Below are 18,716 nucleotides of genomic sequence, written 5' to 3'. Positions count from 1 at the left end.
TCCGTACGCTGGACCAACCTACGTATAGACGTGTAATAACGGCAAAGTCTCCATCTGTTTATACGGGTTTAGTAAAAAGAGAACATATTACTTCTCTAACAGCTGCCTGGACTACCAGCCTCATGTCAACGTCAGATAATCAGAACGATAATGAATGTTTTGCTCATGACAAATTCGTCTAGCGGATCGTTCAGAAAAACCTTTGACTCCAGGATGTCTTCTTCGAAGTATATAACTTATGTTTGAGTGCGATAGCCCAGCCTTCACCATTTCTTGAATTTCGAATTCTCTCTCTCGTCCATCCGTGACACAATTTGATACGATGAGCCTATCCTGTACGTGCTGTACTGCGGTATAGATTACAGTTAATTAGTTGGGGAATTCCCAAGTTTGTCGCGTCTGCACGACTGTCCGGAAACTCCCGTATCTGCCTACGTAGCTACTAAAATTTAGTTAGTCGGCGCTGTCAGCTCTCACGACCAGGAGAATTTCCAAAGCACCATCGACCACCAACGTGATTGTGCCCTCTACGACCTCGTAACGTCAATATAAATTACTATCGATCTTCCCGAACATGTGACAGCATTCTTTTATTTTCAACTCACGCTCTACGGATCAACCCCTACCGAGTGCTAAACGATGTATTTGACTCGGATCCGTGTTTATTGTGTGTGCGTGTGTTCTATGTGTAGTGTGGGGCGTCCTTCAACGATACGGGAGGAAACCCCTAATTGATGTTGATACTGATATTACAGGATCTCTAGCTGCGTGTTGTTGCATTCTTAGCTAATTAGAGACTCTGTAGAAAGGTTACGATACAGTATAAACGCAATTGACGCGATCGTGCAGTACGTTGCTTGGTTGGTATTGAATTGGCGGTTATTCTGCCGGTACAGTACTGTACGACATACGTAAATGTAGTAGTTGGACGCGGTACCGTCGAGGGGAGGGGCGTGTCAGCAGTACGGTATACGTACGTTCCCTACTAGGCCCTCCTGCCATGAGCACTGCGTGCGTGTCCACCTTTACTATTATGGTGTCGTAATTCACTTGTAGTCAGTGTGGGTTCTGGCACAGGAGAGACACATCATGAGGTTGTAGAGGTTCTATCTATCTGCGCTATCGGGTAGTGTTCTGTATGTGATGTACAAAATCTAGACACGAAGTGCAACTTGCAGTTGGGCCAATCGTATCTACAGTAATGACGCGACCGTGCACTTCGAGTTACTACTAACTGTCTGAAGCGGCGTACAGATCTAGAAACACAGTACAGGAAACGTACTGATGTCATTAGCAGAAACCGCGCCTAGTTTAATTGAATCAGCGTATCAGCACGCGTTGGAATACGCCCCTACGCCGTCCAATGGACTCCCTACCGCGTACACTGCTACTCGTTCTTTCAATTTTCTTTTTCTGATGTACTCAAATTATTTGAGAGAACGGATGAGCGTTCAATTTCTGTTAGTTCAAATCCGACCATCAGTTCATCTAGACAACTACGTCCGCTTTCTCGTCGGCAAAGCAATTTCTAATATACTGAACCTAAAAATGTACAAATTTGAAATAATAAAATTTTAAATTTTGATTTCTCTAAAAATTAAAATTTGAAAATGTAATGCAAATTTTTAAAAAAATAAAAACGTTATGTAAAAAAATTAGAAATTAAAAATTAAAAAATTAAAAAATTAAAATTTGAAAATTTAAAATTTAAAAATTTGAAATTTGAAATGGCCGAAAGACCCACTGACCCAGTACAAACCTGTGTTCAGACTAGACTGGGTTTGATTGCCTGGTTTGTCAACCTAGCACGCTATTGTGATCCATTGTTTGAGCAGGAATCTCTAGACATGGCGTCTGACAACAGAGTTAGAATACTCCGCATGACAAACGACACAACAGTTCCGTGCTCTGTGCTAGCACTGCGATAGCGACGAAAAACGACGTCATCTGTCATCTTGCACGCGCGAGATTCTTGCTGTTGACGCCCTGTTTCTAGCAGCACCCACCACAGTAAGACGATGATTTCCACTGCTACTCTCGTAGCTATGTGCTAGGCAGACTGCTACTCTGGTTACTAGGCGCTAAACAGCTAGGAATGTTTTGATAGCTCCAAACCAGACTCAAGTAACCGCAAACCTACCTTTGCAAGTACGGTTTGCAAACCTAAGCGCAAACCAGCATTCCATGGGGCAGGTGCAACGTTTAACACTAACTCAATTATGATAACAAGCTCGCAAACCATAGTGTGAACACACCTAATTATTGTTACGAGGAGAACCGCAATCAAGTCGACAAACATACCAAGCAGCGGAGACAACGTTTACAGTGCCAGCATCCGGAGGTAGGCGGTTCACTCCTAGGGATAGCATAGCTAAAGAGCGTGTTTGCCATCGTTGTGATGGACGCAATCACCACTCTGAAAAGTGTTGATACAAGAGCGCCACTTGCCGGGTTTGCAACGTTAGAGGTCATGTCGCCAAAGCTTGCAGGAAACGGAAGCAATCTGGCCAGAAGTATCAAGCGAGTTATGGCTCGGAATTTCAGAACCGCAAGCAAGCAACGAAGTCGACGAAATCCAGACACCAAACGAACCAAGTCGAAGAAGACGACGAGGTGAGTATAATATATACTCTGACAGACAAACAGCGAAGTCACCGTGGAAATTGCGGGGGCGTGAGTGACAATGGATGTCGATACCGGGGCATCTATGACTGTGATACCTGCGTACATATACAAACGTTTTCTGACTCACGTGAAGTTACAGAAGAGTAGAGTCAAGCTTCAGACATACTCTGGAGAACCACTGACGGTAAAGGGGGAAGCTTACGTTCCAATCCGTTACGGCAACCAGACCGCACGTGAGAAAATGGTAGTTGTTGAAGTTCAAAACAAACCAGCAGTCTTGGGGCGAAACTGGCTTTCACAGATCCGACTGGATTGGCACATGTTATTTAGGGTTGACAGACCGACTAGCCCGCGGAAGACGCTGGGTACCGATTATACTAAGAGATATCCCCAATTGTTTGAGAAGGGAATTGGAACACTGAACGGATACGAAGCACGCATTACACTAAGACAGGATGCAGTGCCAAAGTTCCATAGACCGCGACCGGTACCCTACGCCCTACACAGTAAAGTAGACGAAGAACTGGACCGTTTGCAACGGAAGGGAATAATTCGACAAATTAACAGAAGCGAGTGGGCATCACCTATTGTAATTGTAAGGAAGGCTGACAGGTCAATACGGGTATGTGGTGACTACAAAGTTAGTTACTACCTAGAGACAGAATGCTACCCAATGCCTAATCCGCAAAACCTGTTTTCAACCCTAGCAGGGGAAGAGTTTTTACTTGTTTGGACATGAAACAGGCATACCAACAAATGAAGATTAGCCCAGACTCTCAGGCATACTTGACAATCAATACTAGCAAGGGACTCTTTGTGTATACAAGGATGCCGTTTGGAATCACATCTGCACCTGCTATTTGGCAAAGGCCATGGATGAAATTTTAGCAGGCATTCCAGGATGCATATGCTACTTAGATGACATACTGGTAGTAGGATGTAGCCAGGAGAAACATGACCAGCGGTTAGACATTGTGTTGGACCGACTGAGTAAGAGAGGTATTCGACTAAAAGAAGAGAAGTGCACATTCAACACTTCCCGAAGCGGAGTATTTGGGGCACCTAATTAGCGAGAAGGGGCTCAGACCATTGGAGAGTAAGTATCGAGCAATTAGAGAGGCTCCCCAACCACAGAATGTAACTCAGTTAAAGTCATACTTGGGTTTACTCAACTACTATGGTTGATTTGTACCAAATATCTCAACTACCCTCCAACCTTTGTACAAACTACTCCAGAAGCCTACGCCATGGATTTGGAAGAAATCACAACAAGAAAGCTTTTGAAAACAGCAAAGAGAAACTAGTGAATTCGAGCTGTCTAACGCATTACGATTTGGCAAAACCATTATGACTCAAGTGTGGCTGACGCCTCGCCAGAAGGAATTGGGGCTTGTTTAACGCACGTTATGCCAGATGGAACCGAACAACCAATTGTATTCATATCCAGAACATTGTCTTCAACTGAAAGGGGTTATGCACAGTTGGAAAGGGAAGCCTTAGCTCTCATCAACGGTGTACGACAGTTGCACAAGTATTTGATCGGACGTAAATTTACACTAGTGACAGACCATAGTCCTTTACTAAAATATTAGGACCGAAACAAGGGATCCCGACTTTGGCAGCTGCTAGATTGCAGCGTTGTGCAATAGTACTGAGTGCGTATGACTACGATTTAGAGTTTACTCCCAGAATAGACAATTAAGAAGCGGACATGCTGTCCAGACTTCCACTGCCTGTGGAAGCGATCGATTCTAACGAAATTACGTACCATATAAATTACTTGAACACTTTGCCAGTTACAGCAGACCGAGTGAAGCAAGCCACGGCCAAGGATCCAATCCTTAGCAGGGTATTCAAGTATACTCTAGAGGGATGGCCAACCAATGGGTCGCCTGAACTACACAGTTATGCCAAGAGGTCAACCGAATTATCTATTACCGAGGGATGTCTAGTATATGGAGGAAGAGTAGTGATTCCATATTCACTACAAAAACAAGTATTGTCTGAACTCCACACAGGACATATAGGAATGGTGCGAATGAAGGCGACCGCTAGAAGTTTTGTGTTGTGGCCTGCCTTGGACAGAGATGTTGAGAGTATAGTCAAATCATGTTTCACGTGTCAGGAACAACAGAATAAACCTGCAATTTCAACGCCAACTAATCCTTGGATATACCCGGAAGGTCCTTGGGAACGTGTCCACGCAGACTTTGCGGAGTATGGAGGAAGACACTACTTATTGTTAGTAGATGCGTTTTCAAAGTGGCCAGAGGTCCATGAATTACACAAGAATACTACTGCGTGCCAGACAGTAGAATGTATGAGAAGAACATCGCAACTCATGGAATACCATATTGTATGGTAACTGACAATGGACCTCAATTCCTATCAGAGGAGTTTAGTAAATTCATGCGCTCAAATGGCATCTATCAACGTACCCCACCATATCACCCATCCATGAATGGACAGGCGGAGAGGATGGTACAGGAATTAAAGAAGAGCTTGAAGTCTAAACCATCAGAGCGAACATGGAGTCACCAAGTGTCATTGTTCTTACTTTATTATCGGACTATCCCACACGGGACGACTGGAAAGACTCCGGCTGAGTTGCTGATGAAACGTTCTCTTAGGACGAGACTGAGTCTGTTGAAACCGGAAGCTGGGGGAAAGATACAAGATCATCAAAGAGAAGAATTTAACCAGGCGACAACCAATGTAAGAGAAATGGGTCCAGGAGACACTGTTTCTGTCTGGAATCCAAGAAGGGATGGTCGAAGCAAATGGCTTGCAGGAATAGTGACACAACGACTGGGACCAATATCTTACTTGGTAAATGTAGAGGGGCACGTAAGATATGTGCATATTGATCACTTGATAACAAGAGATGCGACCAATACACAAGTGATTCTGCCAGAAGAACCGGATAACTTGCAAGCTACAGTTGTACCAGATTCATCAGGACCCGTGTTAGAAGATCCTACAGAGACTGCAGATGAGGAGCATGTCATAGGAAATCCACTGAGACTAAAGATCCAGTCACAGGCAATGGAGCGACTGAACCGCAGAAGGAAATCAGTCAAAGGAGATATCCAACTCAAGAGAACAGACAGTTACCTCTCAGGTATCGTAAAAACTAAAGGGAGAGGAGCGTAGTTTATGACACTTAATTAGATTAGACCTAGCTGGCATGGTATGTAGTAATTAGACATAGCACTATTTGGTTAGTACGTTAGTGAGCGTTGCAGAGTGTGTAATTAATAACAAGTGAGTCTCTAACTAATCGAGCCTGTGTCCATTAATCAAACACAAAATTATCCAGCTTAGAAGACACAACACATCGCACAAACACTAATGAGTCATGACATGTATCAGACTCAAAGAAGGGTTATGGAATTAATCATTCGTTTTTCAAGATGGTGTCTACGACTCTGACCAAGTGGTCGATCAATTTGAAATCCTTATTTCAGAGTCTGATTTGAGCTCTCGTGTTTTCTTACGATCAGAGAAGTTTAAAATGAAAGCCATTTAGACTATATGCATGGTCAGGCTGACATATATGGAAGCTATCGTGTAAGAAGAATTGCCAGTGTGGTTTGACTTATAATGCATGGAAGTAACTAATGAGCAAGATTAAGTTTACTGCTAGGGTTTTTCCATTCTTGAACAGCCTATAGTATGTACCAGTTTATATTTTATCCGGAAGTGGGAGTGCTAAAGTATATTATCGGTGCAGCCATTGCATGTGCTCTTTCACACATTTGGCTTGTTACAAGACTGACAGACCTATTGTACACATGTGGCTGAAGCTTGTAGTGCTCACGTTGGCTTACTACATGGTGACATGTCAAAGTAAGCAGTCAGAAAGATGTTCACGTCTCTTGTTGATCGAGAAGGCAATGCAGGCGTGTCACTTTGTTGTAGCAATTGGAGACACCAACATGCTTCTACATTGTTACATACACATAAAATGTTTATTAATTTGTATTCTTAGTACAATCGCTACAGTTGAGAAGAGTATACATGTAGTCTATAAGGGGCATCATAGTTTATTACATATTACGTATATGTACATGTGTGTCTCAGGTCAGAAAGCAAGTGAATTCGAAGGGCTTTGTTTGTCTCAAACGACTTGTGCATTGTGCATTTCTGCATCGGCTGATTGTGCTTGGTGTTATGATGAGGTGAGCATGTGTTTGTCACACTCAGTTGCGGTTTGATTTGACTGCTGTACTGATTTTATTTGTGTCACTGTAGGAGATTAACACAAAGTTTCGTTGTCGGCTTGTGTCATCATGGCATGCTGATACAAGTTGCAGGAATTTGAGCAATCCTAAAAGTAAACTGACAGGGAAGGTGAGTTAATTGCGAGCTGTTTGTTTCTCTGAATGTATGTATACAGTGAGCCGGTTAGCTATTTGCACATTTGTGTGCACGTCCATGTGTGCACATGTGTGTGTGTGTGTGTGTGTGTGTGTGTGTGTGTGTGTGTGTGTGTGTGTGTGTGTGTGTGTGTGTGTGTGTGTGTGTGTGTGTGTGTGTGTCTACATGTGTGTTTGTGTGTCCACGTGTGTGTTTGTGTGTCCACGTGTGTGTGTGTGTGTGTGTGTGTGTGTGTGTGTGTGTGTGTGTGTGTGTGTGCGTGCATGTGTGTGTGTGTGTGTGGGTGTGTGGGTGTGGTTGGGTGGGTGGGTGGGTGTGTCTGTGTCAATAGAAACTGGAAACATTAGCATACCAAAGAACAATGTGGAGGCATGTGTACTGTGAGGGAGTTCAGGCTGTTGCTATGAGTAAAGCAGTACAAGAGGAAAAATGCAAATGACGGATAGTCCGTCAGGGAAACAACTCCAGCCATGAATGACCAAACTCTTTTTACTGTAATAAATATGTACAACACAATTGAAGACAAATCAAGGGTGGAATACTTGTGACAGAGGAAACAATCAACAAAGTCAGAACAAAGGAAATCAGGATTACAGTGTGTCAATTGCAAGAGAGTTTTCTTGAGAATCTCTGACATAAAGCAGCCAGTACATAGTTGACATGTTTCTTTTTGGTGCTGGCCATCATCCTTTGGGATGGGCTACCGAAGACGAAAAGTGTGTGTGTGTGTGTGTGTGTGTGTGTGTGTGTGTGTGTGTGTGTGTGTGTGTGCACGTATTTGCTAATCTATCTTTATTTATATGTATCTGTTTGTGTATATAGCTGTCTCTTTGTCTGTTTGTCTGTTTGTATGTCTGTTTTTCTGTTTGTCTATCACATTTATTCGAACATTAATTTATCATTCATTTCTGTAATGCAAATAACTATGTATGCTGTCTAACTACTATCAGTGTTCGTGAACTAAACTAAACTAGCTCAAAGCAAAACTTATGTGCAAAGCTTTCAGTGTCAGCTAGTGCTAAAGTACTGAGTGGCATAAAAGCACGTTATTGTCTCCAGACTATGAAGATAACTTCTTTGAGATGACTTTTGCATTGCACTTTTGGAGTTGGACTAAAAAGTGTTTGCTTCAGAAGTCAATAAACTCTGCTGCATTTAGTCTTCCACCTTCATCCGATGACTTCTTTGCTATCGTTTTGAAGAACTTCCTTGCATCAATCTCCCATACTCCAAAGTTTTGTACCGATGGATTTGCAGGGGCGGTGGAACCAGGGGGAAAGGGGGCATCGCCCTTCCAATTAATGGACGTACGCTACATAATTGCTTCTGGTTTGAAACAGAATCTGGGGTACTGAGGCTGCTGTCGTCAATGACTCGATCATTGCACATGCAAAGTTCATGTGGTCAGCCTCTTCTACGTTGCATACAATGTAGAAATGTAGAAATAGTATTGGATGGTGTTGCAGTTTACTCGCTTAATTGATACACATTGTCGTGATCATTTGTATGCATGCTGCTCTGGCTATCTCTGCAACAGATTGATCAATGGCAAACCAACCATATTCAGTTAAAATCAAAATGATGGCAGTCTCTTATGAAATTTTTGCTTATCTCCTTATCTAAAGGAGCTTCAACCGCCCCTGAATTGCACTGAGGGTTGAACCTCTTGGCAATTGTTTTTTTTGTATTTAGCTCTCTTCCTATCTGTTTGTTTGTTTGTCTGTCTGTTTGTTTGTCCGTCTGTTTGTCTGTCTGTTTGTCTGTCTGTCTGTCTGTCTGTCTGTCTGTCTGTCTGTCTGTCTGTCTGTTTGTCAGTCTGTCAATACATATATTTTCAAACATTGAACTATTATACACCATCTAAGCGAAGCAACTGAATACTACCCAAGCCTATTAGGCTTGGTTCTACCTACGACTATTTATGTTTATGTGGCTGTCCAGTGTTCTAGCCAGGATATTTTGCTAACCGTCAATATGACGTCATCAAATGTAGTGACGTCATCAAATGTTTAATGTTGACATATTTGGTGATAAGGCCGAGGTCACACTACATTCACATTACCCTTATATTAGAGGTTACATTTCCATTTGATCGGTCACACTATCCTAGTCATAATGTAACAATGTGGTGCTAATGTTGATGAGAATGCCAATGGGGGGGAGTCCACATTATCATTTACATTGCCATTGTTTCCACATTACCACGCATGTGGAAGGAAGATATTCTAGCACTGCAGCGAAGCCATATCGCTCATTTGCTTCTTGGATTGCATCTTTGCGACAACTATGACAGATCATGGCGAAAGAAAGCGAAAGCAGAAGGTTTAGTGGCATGAGGAAGCCGAACGAAAACTCATCGAGGTCTGGGCGGACGTCCTCCAACGCTATAGTGGAGCGATGATAAAAAAGAAAGCCAAAGCGCAAAAAGCCGCGGACATTCTAAATACTTATGTCAAAGATGAGCTACCTGGAGGGCTTCAGTACAGTGCAGAGGAGGTCCTAGCAACAATAGACAACGTTGTCGCCAAAGCTAGGCGCTTCTACAACAAATTTTCACGCCAGAAGGAAACAGGGCGCCCTGCCAGTGACGATGACATCGCTGTTGATGTAGAAGCTGCAAGTCTGGCATGGCCAAATTTTTTTCTAGACGGTTTACGACATTTTTAGGAATCACCTCTCTCTAGGCCCAGGCACTGCAGACGACTCGAGCGAGCAGGTCGAGAGTCACGATGCACAGTCTGTAGCTGATGTAACGCCTGACACAAGTCCTGTCACTCCTGTAACGCCCCCAATACCTACCACAAGTAATTATGCTGAGGACACAGAAGACAATGACGGCAATCACCAGCAAGCCAAAAAGAAAAAAGAAGAACAGAAAGAGAAAAGCAAAGACAAGAAGAAGACTCCTCGCACAGTGGCTGCACTGGCTGCTTTCCTAGAGGGTTTGGCAGTACAGCAAGAAGAAGCTAAGAGAAGGCAATTTGAACATGAAATGCGACAGCAGCAAATGCTTCAAGAATTTGAAGAGAAACGAGAGCAGTCTCGTCAAAGATTTGAAATAGAAATGAAAGAAAGAGAGAACAAAACAAAAACTCGTCTGGAGAGGGAAAGACTGCAGTTTCAACAGACAATGATGCAACAGCAACAGCTGTTTCAAGCAGAACTTTTCAAGCGGCTATTTGATGACAGTAAAGATAAGTAGTGCTATATAGAAGTTGTTTATGATCTAATGTTCTCCAGTTATACTGCAACATAGTACAGGTTAATTAGCACATACCACAGTGCACTACTTTATCTGCATAGTTATACCAATTAATGCACACTATATACCAATCTAATCTGCATAGTCACCAAGAATATCCACCTACACCTAGTGTTTTATTTAGCTTTGTTTACTGCACTGAATAACCAAGTAAGAATTTAAGAAACGAAACGTAAACCAAACTTGCAGCTTATCGAGGATAATGAGCATGAACCCATTCTGAAATGATGTTCCTGACCTCTCTTCCACCTCTAAGAAGATCAGGGTCACCGTCTTCAGCACCATTTTCAAAATCTGGGGGTCTGGTAAGATGTCATCTTCATAAGGACATTTGTATCTCTCACAAATATTATGAAGTTCACAGCAAACAGTGCCTACAACACTTGCAAATACAGGGTCATTTAGCTTGCTCTGTGCAGTTACTCTCCAGCGTCCCTTTAAACGACCAAATGCTTGTTCTACGACTCTCCTAGTACGAATGACAGAGTAATTAAAGCTTACATAGTGAGGTCTCATTGGATCTTCATCAAAGCACTTCATTACTGTTGGGGACAATGAAAAGGCAGAATCAGCAACTAGAAAGGGTCTAATTTCCTGTCCGTTGATAATTCTTGAATGGCTTACATGAAGCCAGTCTCCAGTATCGATTTCTTTTCAAGCTACTGTGATTATAGGTGAAAGAATCACCTACAGACCCTGGTCTCCCAGAATTGACTGATGTGAAGATACCTCTTGCATCGACACATGCCAAAATAATGATAGAGTGAAACGCTTGTAGCAGAAATATGAATCTCCAAACTTTATAGGCTTTTCTATGCGCATGAACGTACCTTCCAGAGCACCAGCACACTGAGAAAGCTAGATGACATAGAGCTTCAAAATCACACAGCACTTGGGCATGTTCTGAACCTGTAGGGAACAATTGCTGAAGGAACCATGTGTTTATGCAGGACGTGGACGCCATTATGAACGATAGCTACAGCCGTAGACTTTCCAATACAGAAAAGACCAGCAACGGATACGAAAGAAACAGAGTGTGCAACCCAGAACAAAGAATAGCCATTCGTTTCTCAACAGGAATAGCTGCACGCATTGGAGTAACTTTTCTTCAAAGAAAGTTGCTGTACAACCCACAAACTGTGAAGAAAACACCCTTTGGCATTCTGAAGTAGGTGACATATTGACTGTCTTCCCAGTCAGGGTACATCCTACCTACTTCCTGCCAAGATCCGCACACTTCCGACTTCCAAAATTCAGCTCTTCGTGGAGCACACCAAAATCTACGCTTCAACCTTAGCTTCAATATTTCCCTCAACAGTGCAGGACAATATGCAAACGCTGTGTAGATTTCAGAAGCCATAGCAGGCCTACGGCAGCGACACTTTACCTTCTGGGCAAAAATTCGGCTTTTACGAAAACTACCAATGTTGTTGTCAGCAACAAACATGCGTGCACAGCCTTGTCACTCTGAAGCACTAAGAAGACCGCGAACAGGAGAGCTTTTATCCGCCGGCGTGACGCTGTACCGGGACTATTTGGTCGCTTAGACTATTTGGTCGCGAGCAATTATCTCGCTCTTATTTGGTTCTCGAAACCGTTTAACTAGGGCTTATTTGGTTTTGGCCACCTGCAGGGACTATTTGGTTTCGCATTTATTGCGCCTTGAATTGGCACTCTCCAACTCTTACAGCTGTACGAGACGGACTCGGAACGACGTGACGATGGCCATGATTATTTCACGCGTCTCCCAGACGTCTCGATGAGCCGAAATCGAGTGCGACCTGCTTCTTCTTCGTTTATATTTGGCTTCATATGAATACCGAAGTCGTCACGACATTGTCTATCACAATTTCGCGTGTATGACGTTTCGTTTTGAGGCAAATCTCGGTTCGTCTGGTAGCGGGCGTGTCGAAAGTAGGCGGAGTAAGAATCGCTTGTGGGAAACAAGGTAAACAAACATCTGTGTGTTGTTGGACTAAATTTTTTTTAGCTAGGACGACTACAGTTGTAAATATAACACAACAACGTTTGCAAAGTGGAAAGTCGCTTGACAGCGGACTAGAACGTTTGTATATTACACTAAATTCGCTAAAGTATAATATTCGTATAGCCTCGAAACTTCAGTTAGCTAGACTATTCCCTCGCACTCTAAAAAAACTACATTACCCTGCAACGCCAAGTTTGGTTGGACGCGTACACTTTCAGGAATTCTCCTCCCAGGATACTGATAACGCCACAAAGTAAGAAACATGAGAAGTGGTACAAAAATTTTCAATGGAATGTTATCACCGATCTATATAATTCAAAGCAAAAACCTAATTATTACAATAAGAAACAATCTTGAATATACTACCAAGGCACACAAAGAACAACCAAACAACAGATAGACAAAGAGACCGAGGAACAGCCAAAATTAAGCATTGGTTCCGAAATAATATTGGACAACAATAGCACGGCACACAAAAAACAAGCAAACGACAGACAGACAGACAGATAGGCAGACAGATTATTTTATTCTTTGATACCAACTATTACATGATCTAGTCCCAAGACGGTAACAAAGCTAGAATTTCTAAATCAATTAACGTAATAAGCATAATTGATGTTTTAGTCATATTAGGAAGTTCTCTACTTTACACTGTTGATGAGCCAATTTAACTTAGACACTTTTCCACTGATCACTCGTGCATTGCATCTCTGTATACACACTCATATCTGCATGCATGTGCATAGCTGCATGCTGATTAGTATAGTTCTTGTCTTCATTTTCTTGCCTGCATATCCTGGTTTTACTGCAGCACATTTTGCTGTGTCACCATTTAAAGAAAAGATAGACGGACGGACAGACTAAATGGCAGAAAGAGACAGAAGATGCATGTATACAAGAAAACAAGATTTTCTCTAGGTTCCACTAACCTACAGAACGTATTGTTTGATAGTGGACAACAACGCAAACAAACAACCATCAATACTCATCTGAGAGACCAAGTGCAAATATGTGATTTTACATCAGATACAGTTAATTAATTTTTTCTTGAACAACATATATTCACTTATTTTCTCTTCTGTTCTGAAAGTCATCACCGATCTTTGGTCGTGCGCAACCAATTTCAGAGACGTAGATCGTCTTCCTTGCGTAGACAGTACGCATGCGTCGCTGTGCACCTAAGTATCGATCGATGCCATGCAGGATCGATGCATAAATCTGCAGCTAGCCCGCAGCATTCTACGCACTAAAACATTCTTGTAGGCACATCTCTACACGTGCGCTGTGTGGTCAAATCATGTTTGTTTACCTTGTAACCCACAAGAGACTCTTACTCCGCCTACTTTCGACACGCCCGCTACCACAAGCCGAGATTTGCCTCAAAACGAAACGTCAGACACGCAAAATTGCGATCGACAATGTCGTGATGACCTCGGTATTCACATGAAGCCAAATACAAACGAAGAAGAAGGAGGTCGCACTCGATTTCGGCTCATCGAGACGTCTGGGAGATGCGTGAAAATTATCATGGCCATCGCCACGTCGTTCGAGTCCGTCTCATACAGCTGTAAGAGTTGGAGAGTGCCGATTCGAGGCGCAATAAATGCGAAACCAAATAGTCCACGCGACCAAATAGTCCCTGCAGATGGCCGAAACCAAATAAGCCCTAGTTAAACGGTGTCGAGAACCAAATAGCAGCGAAATAATTGCCCGCGACTAAATAGTACCCACGACTAAATAGTCCCTGTACAGACGCCATTGTGAAATGTACACTAACAAATATGCTAGGTGTGACCGCACATTGACATTGGTATTAGCATACGGAAATGTCAATGGAAATGTGAAGCTAATGTGAATGTAGTGTGACCACGGCCTAACATCATATCTTTACGTTACCTTTTCCTAGTTGTACTACGCAGAGTCTTATGCATGTGTGTGTGTGTATATATACATATATATATATATATATATATATATATATATATATATATATATATATATATATATATATATATTAGTTACTGCATGATTGGTAGACTATTCAACATAATAGCTACTCCTGACTTGTCAAATAAACCCCGTTGAACATAACCTTGTTGAACATAACACAGATAGACATATAATACACTAGGTTATTACAATGACAAGTTGACTTAATTAATTAACTTAAAACTGGGATTGTGAGCTGAGCTTTACAAGAGTAAGTTGTGCATATATGTTAGCTACTGTGCCGTCAAACTTAGGAAATGAAAAGTATTTTATGAATAGTACAGGGATACTACTACGCCTTCTGACCATCTAACCTTCTTTTGACCATAACTATCTAATACGCTACGTTTCTAGTAGTCTAGCGTAATCATGTGTAAAATCCATACAAAAAGCTCTGAGAATTTGTAGCTGCAAGCGTGCTTTGTGAGAGATCACTATGTCTTATAACCATACTGATTTAGCGAATTGATACATTCAGTTGAGTAGTTATGCTGTAAAGAGATCTGCAAAGGTACCTACTAAACATGGGATTGAAGATAAACAGTAATTAGTAGAACACCTGCTGCAACAACAGTCTGCAACACCTGCTGAAACAACAAAGAGACCACGCCCCAATATTTTAGATGTCATGAGATTGTTTAGGAATGTGGGGACATCAAGACCATTAGAGGTAAATGGCTTTAAATCCACAATGGATCTTGAAGGAAGACATCCCACAGTATGTGTGGTAGGCTGTTAAGTTTTGTTCCCAACTGTCAATAATTGCTGTTTTCCCCTCCCCAAACGTCCCTTCCTTGTCCCAACCGTCAAAATGACTGTACAGACGGTACTGGCGAGAACACTGCTGTCTCTTGAAACAATCTTTATTCTTCTGTCAATCACTCTCGCATTGGATCGTTGTAGACACACAGAAAACACATCTCCAGTATGTCTTGAAGGTTGACGCATGATGCATTTGGCTTTCCATCTTCGTCTCTTGATAGCTGTGACAGTTTCTTCAAATAGTATTCAGCTTTCTCTCCCCAACAGCCAAAATGTTTGAAAACTATAGGCACAAATGTTGGTCAAAAACCTCCAGGCAAGAGTTCCTGGTCGTGCTTTTTGATCTTCAGATTTTCTCTTCTGGTTGCCGCTGCTCTCTGAGTTGTATACATAGCTGATAAACCTTCTATTTCATTACTCCAGGGATGCGCTAGAGCAATATCCAATTCAAGATCCACTCCCCGATGCCGAATCGAATACGACTATGTCTGATCTGTCTTCAGAATTGACATACCTTCCTCTGGGTTCTTTTACATGATGTAATTGCAGTTGACTCAAACAGTCTGACCATGCTGAAACCATGTTGTTATGGCTGATTACCGGGCTGCCCCCAGTCTTACATGTTATTAGCTGGTATCCATCTGAGTCTAATTCTTTCCCACAGTCACACTGAACAGAAGCCAAAGGCATTTGGCAGCCCAGTCTCATCAAGGATGGCAAGCGGAAATCGCACGGAGATAATGAATGTCATGATACTGTCAAGAGCCACGCTCCTGCACCTTTGCCTTGCAAGGACTTCATTCGAGATTGGTCTCTAGTCGAAGAGGAATTCTAAATAAAACCATTTGACAGAGATATCATGTACTCCTCAGTGAGCCTGTGTTGTATTTGCTTCCTGTCGTTGATAACTTCTATGAGAGTTTTGTTTTGAGGCAAAACATTGCACAAATCTCTGCTGATGGAACTATTTGAATGATGTGAATTCTGAACTTCATCAAGCAATCTCTCAGCATCACGAATTCGTTTTGCTATTGTATGCAGGGTTGAAGCCTAACTAGACAGAAATGCAAATGGTGCTGTAGATGTTAAAGCTGTGAGACCAAATCCTCCATGTCGTATTGGTAAAGTTGCTTGAAGCCACTGCCCTGTCTGTTAGATTGCATATACCCAAGAGATTGGTGAACGTTGATCTTGTCAGTGTGTCATGGATGGCTGCAGCGGACTCCAAAAGTCTAGGTGGAACAGTTTGTGATATGAAGTTCATCCGAGTAACGTGACAGTATCTCAGCAAGAGCATGCCACACTGGGGATCTTGCAACTGCAACAGCACCACACAAATTAGATCCTGATTGTGCAACATCAGAGCAAGATTCGATGATGTCCGATGAGCTTCCTATACGTGTGCCCAGAATTCTACATCCTTGACTTGTGGCTGGTATGGAAGTTGACTGAGAGATGGTGTTAAGCAACGGTGATGAGGAACAATATATCTCACACTTCTTCTCCTCAATCATGAGATTAATGTCGTGCAAAGCAGATCTCAGCCTTTCAAAGACATGAAACACTCGATCAGGGTTGCCAAGGAGATAAACGTCATTCAGGTAAGCCAGAATTGTGACGTCTTTGTTGTGAGACTGTAGATCTTTCAAAATGGGTTGCATTGCAATTGAGAACAAAGCAGGACCAAGTGGGTCTCCCTGGTGCACACCTTCTTGAGAGCTGAGAATAACCGGATGAGATCTCTGGAGATAGATTAGTGGGTTGATGTCAGAGTACACTAGTGCAGCGTGATTGTAAATATCAGGAAACGTAGTAAGCACTTGGTTCAGCAAATGAGACCGGCTTACTGAATTAAATGTATTCTTCACATCAGTTTTACGTAGAACCCAGTCTTCATGTTTTTCCATAAGAAGCTGCACCTGCTGCACCAATAGCTCTGCACCTCCCTCATCTGAAACACGGTGTTGTAAGGGTGTGAAATAGTCTGCAAATTCCTTGCGCTTTTGAAAACAAACAGCTTTAGCGTGACTCTTCTCCATGTTTCCCCAATTGCTATTGGCCGAACGTCCCCATTTGCCTTTGGTAGAGCAATTAATATAGATGATGAGAGAAGTGGCCGGATCGATATTGGCAGAGATTCTGATGCAATTCTGCAGCGCTCGATCCTGCATCACTTGCAGTTAAACTGCTGAGGTGGACGAGATTATCATGCTTTCGTTGAGCCGTACGTTGCTAGCATCTTTCGTTCTGATGATAATTCATTGTAGCTAGATAAAGATTGATCTCGAACGTCTTCTAGAAATACTGTCAAGCGACATGTAGTGACCGGATCCAGAAAAAGCAGCGTTAGCGTTTCCTATGAATCTTTTTTGCAAGACTCTGCCGATCATTCAGCATCAGTCCTACTTACAGCTAAAACATATTGCTCTCTTGAAGATCGCAAATGACATGTTGGTCGTGCACAACGGTACACATGCATGGTCCCATGGGACCTTCGCTTGGCTTCTTGAAGAACGATGAATTAGTTTGTTTTGCGATTCTTCTGTAAGAAGCAAGAGACGCATAAAACTCTAGCCTGAACTTTACTCTGCGCTTCTCAGTTTGAAGACGGTTTAACGTTTTTACTATGGATATGACATCTCAGTTTTTCTGTTATAATGTGCGGGATTGTTAAGTCACTCATTGTTGGTGTCCCAAATGACTGCTGATTGGCTCAACAAATTCCCGAGAGTGATTCACGCCAATATGCTATTGTTATGTCACCTACGTTTCGAGTCCCAAAACGACCGCTGATTGGCTCGACAAACTTCTTGAGCGTGACACACGCTTACAAATGTATAAACATAGGTACAAACAAACAAACATAGCGACATATCGACAGACAGACCGGAAGTCAATTCAGCTCGTTTAGAGTAAGCTTCTCGCGAAACAGTCCACCAGTTATTGTGGTGTCCTTCTTTTACGCTCGTAGCTAACTAGACTAATGTTCATTGAGAGCTAACATTACAGCAAACTAAAACACTTACTGTCTGTCTGTCATATATTTGATAAATCGCAATTTAGAGTACATGGTGGCTACTATAAACCTCTACAATTGTTTAGTAATGCATGTCCATTCTGCTTTAATTTATCTACTCCAAGGCCACCGTCTGTCTCTCTCTCTCTCTGTCTGTCTTTCTGTCTGTCAAAGTACATATAGTTTATATATTATAGCTACAGCAAAACAGTGCAACACTAACTACGTGAGTGTCCAGCAGCCTTAGTAGAGTCGTCAACAAGTACAATAGCAAACCTAACGACAAACTAATTGTTTATTATACAAGTCAAAGTATGAATCTAAATGTCTAGAATGATGAAGTCTTACAGATCACTTTCGCATTGCATCTCAGCAAAGCAACTGAAAAGCTTCTTTTCCTAAAGATCTTAAAATTATCTCAGTTCTTTCTATCGCCTTCATCTACAGACATCTCTGACAACTTATGGAAAAATTAGTTTTCTGTGCATCCCCATCAGCCGAAGTGCTTGAAGACAAGAGGAATGAAATCAGACCTAATCTCGAAGACATCAGTTTTTGTCTGTTTGTCGGTCTGTCTGTTTGCCTGTCTAGTTGTCTGTCATTTTGTTGTAGTCTGTTTTGCTCTTTGTTTGTCTGTTTGTTTTTGATTCTTTTAATCTTATTTTTGGAAAGAGTTAATCTAGCTATTAAATTGG

At 42.2% G+C, this 18,716-nt stretch overlaps 2 protein-coding genes and 1 pseudogene across 2 annotated transcripts in view; 2 read left to right on the top strand and 1 right to left on the bottom strand.

Moving 5' to 3' along the window:
- The first annotated feature begins 4,647 nt into the window (after positions 1 to 4,647).
- LOC134188164 (uncharacterized protein K02A2.6-like) lies at positions 4,648 to 7,003 on the top strand. Its single transcript, XM_062656362.1, has 3 exons — positions 4,648 to 5,746; positions 6,709 to 6,806; positions 6,880 to 7,003. Exons 1-3 carry the CDS (start codon positions 4,942 to 4,944, stop codon positions 6,985 to 6,987), a joined length of 1,011 nt encoding a protein of 336 aa, XP_062512346.1. The 5' UTR covers positions 4,648 to 4,941; the 3' UTR covers positions 6,988 to 7,003.
- Positions 7,004 to 10,387: 3,384 nt separating this feature from the next.
- Positions 10,388 to 11,627, bottom strand: LOC134187714 (putative nuclease HARBI1; annotated as a pseudogene).
- A 6,991-nt stretch (positions 11,628 to 18,618) lies between these two features.
- LOC134187713 (integrin beta-1-like) overlaps positions 18,619 to 18,716 on the top strand; it is a 4,520-nt gene continuing 4,422 nt past the window's right edge. The window contains exon 1 of the mRNA XM_062655866.1: positions 18,619 to 18,716. This exon is cut by the window's right edge and continues 78 nt beyond it. The gene's annotated coding sequence lies outside the window, so the exon portion shown is untranslated.

This window comes from Corticium candelabrum, chromosome 12, assembly GCF_963422355.1.
Source record: "Corticium candelabrum chromosome 12, ooCorCand1.1, whole genome shotgun sequence".
Lineage (NCBI taxonomy): Eukaryota > Metazoa > Porifera > Homoscleromorpha > Homosclerophorida > Plakinidae > Corticium > Corticium candelabrum.
This window is presented reverse-complemented; position numbering and strand designations above follow the sequence as displayed.

Bases quoted from the DNA above. Each gene is read 5' to 3' on its own strand.
- LOC134188164 (XM_062656362.1), top strand. From the start codon at position 4,942: ATGTATGAGAAGAACATCGCAACTCATGGAATACCATATTGTATGGTA. The intron at 5,747-6,708 runs GTATCGTAAAAA...TGTGTGTCTCAG, and splicing joins AACAGACAGTTACCTCTCAG to GTCAGAAAGCAAGTGAATTC. The intron at 6,807-6,879 runs GTGAGCATGTGT...GTGTCACTGTAG, and splicing joins GTGCTTGGTGTTATGATGAG to GAGATTAACACAAAGTTTCG.